The following is a 1,512-nucleotide window of genomic DNA, read 5'->3' as shown; positions in this document are numbered from 1 at the left end:
CTTAATCTTGTCAGTAACCCCACCCTTTTAAAACTTCGCTGAAGAAAGCTAGAGTTTTACTGCCTTGAGCCTTATCACACCCCCCTGCCAGACTATACAACTTTTACCTATTCACCAGGGACGGGGGCATTGTTCTAGAAACGCTAGCCTTCTGGATTCCCCGTTTGCCTGGCAAAGAAAGCAAGCCACTCTTTCCTTCTCTATGGTTCTGACTCCCTATTTCTGTTTGTGATTGGTACATAGAGAGTCAAGCTTTTGGCGGCAGTAGCTAAATCACCGCTTCTTAGGTTAGTACACTGGCATAACCTCGATTCACCTCATTTGCTGATTTTAAATAAAGAACTTGAAATGCATACTGGGTGTCGCCCAGCAGTGAAGCTCCACTGCCAAGGCGGGAAAAAAAAAAAAAAAAAGCGCCTTTTCTCCTGCTGCTGCTTGCTCTCGGAGGTGCCAGACTGTCATCTGCTGATGGATCGTCTGGCCCCAGGGCCTTGACAGTTAATGATTTGCCGCAGAACGAGTCCGCCCAGCAGAGGTGAGAGAGGGACGCCGGCGAGAGCGAGAGCGCGGACCCACTGGCCGAGCCAAGCCCCCACCGGCCGCACAAGCGCCGCCTCCCGTCTTCCGGGACCCGGCACTTCTAGGGGTTCCGGGCGCCGGAGACCGCGGGGCTCCCATGGAGGCCGCCTCGCCGGCGGGACCTAGCGGCCGGCAGCCGCACGCGCCGGGCTCGGCCAGCCTGCTGCTCTGGATCAAGGGCAAACTCTTCACCTGGTGAGTGGAGGGCAGTGTCCCGCGGCCGGCTGGGCTGCGGGCGCCGCAGGGAGCACCCCGGCTCGGGCTCGGCGGCCGCGTGCGCTGGGGAAGCTGGTTCAGGCGGCTCAACACGTGCCGCTGGGGTTTTACTCCTTACTGGCTTTATGAAGCTCTTGGTGTCCCTCCCTGGGCTCCCTCTTAGAAATCGTGGGGATGTGTTTCATAAGATTTGATGGGAAATTCTTTGGGCATCGTTAGGTCTGTCCCCGGTGGCCTCCCAGCCTGCAGGGGATGGAGCCCCCAGGGATGCTGTGAAGGAGGGGTCCCCACCCTCGGGCTTGGTAGGTGGGTAAGCTCCTCTCCCTGGAGCCTGTGTCCACATTCCACTGCTGCGGAGCCCAGTCCACTCAGTTGAGTTCACCCAAGTGAAAAATCGGGGTTGAGTTTTCTGGTGCCGCCTGGAGGTAGTCGAGAGCCAGCTCCTTCCTTGGGCTGAGATGAGAGGCGACGCAGCCACCTTTGGGTCCAGGGTCCTCAGAGAAGCTGCTTCTGTTGTCACCATGCTCTGTGGAAAATAGAAGTGTGTTTAAGGGATTGGGAGAGACTCTGGGTCGGGGAAAACATTTTTGTGGTCGGTGGACGACTTGTATCCTGGAAATAGAGATAACTCAGGATCTAAATAATGAAAGCCAGCATTCATGGAGCATTCACAGTCAAGTACTGTGCTTAGGAATTTTTATGGATAATATTATTTAA

The 1,512-nt window shown here is 55.8% G+C and overlaps 1 protein-coding gene across 1 annotated transcript in view; it reads left to right on the top strand.

The window, feature by feature from the left end:
- Nucleotides 1-472: 472 nt before the first annotated feature.
- Nucleotides 473-1,512, top strand: part of SLC35F2 (solute carrier family 35, member F2) — a 59,905-nt gene continuing 58,865 nt past the window's right edge. Inside the window, exon 1 of the mRNA XM_010862828.1 lies at nucleotides 473-774. Within this exon, the coding sequence (XP_010861130.1) occupies nucleotides 677-774 (98 nt within the window). The 5' untranslated portion in view covers nucleotides 473-676. The remainder of the gene's footprint in view (nucleotides 775-1,512) is intronic.

Source organism: Bison bison, unplaced genomic scaffold, assembly GCF_000754665.1.
Source record: "Bison bison bison isolate TAMUID 2011002044 unplaced genomic scaffold, Bison_UMD1.0 scf7180017864485, whole genome shotgun sequence".
In the NCBI taxonomy this organism is placed as follows: domain Eukaryota; kingdom Metazoa; phylum Chordata; class Mammalia; order Artiodactyla; family Bovidae; genus Bison; species Bison bison.
The sequence above is the reverse complement of the archived record's forward strand: the minus strand, read 5'-3'. Positions and strand labels throughout refer to the sequence as shown.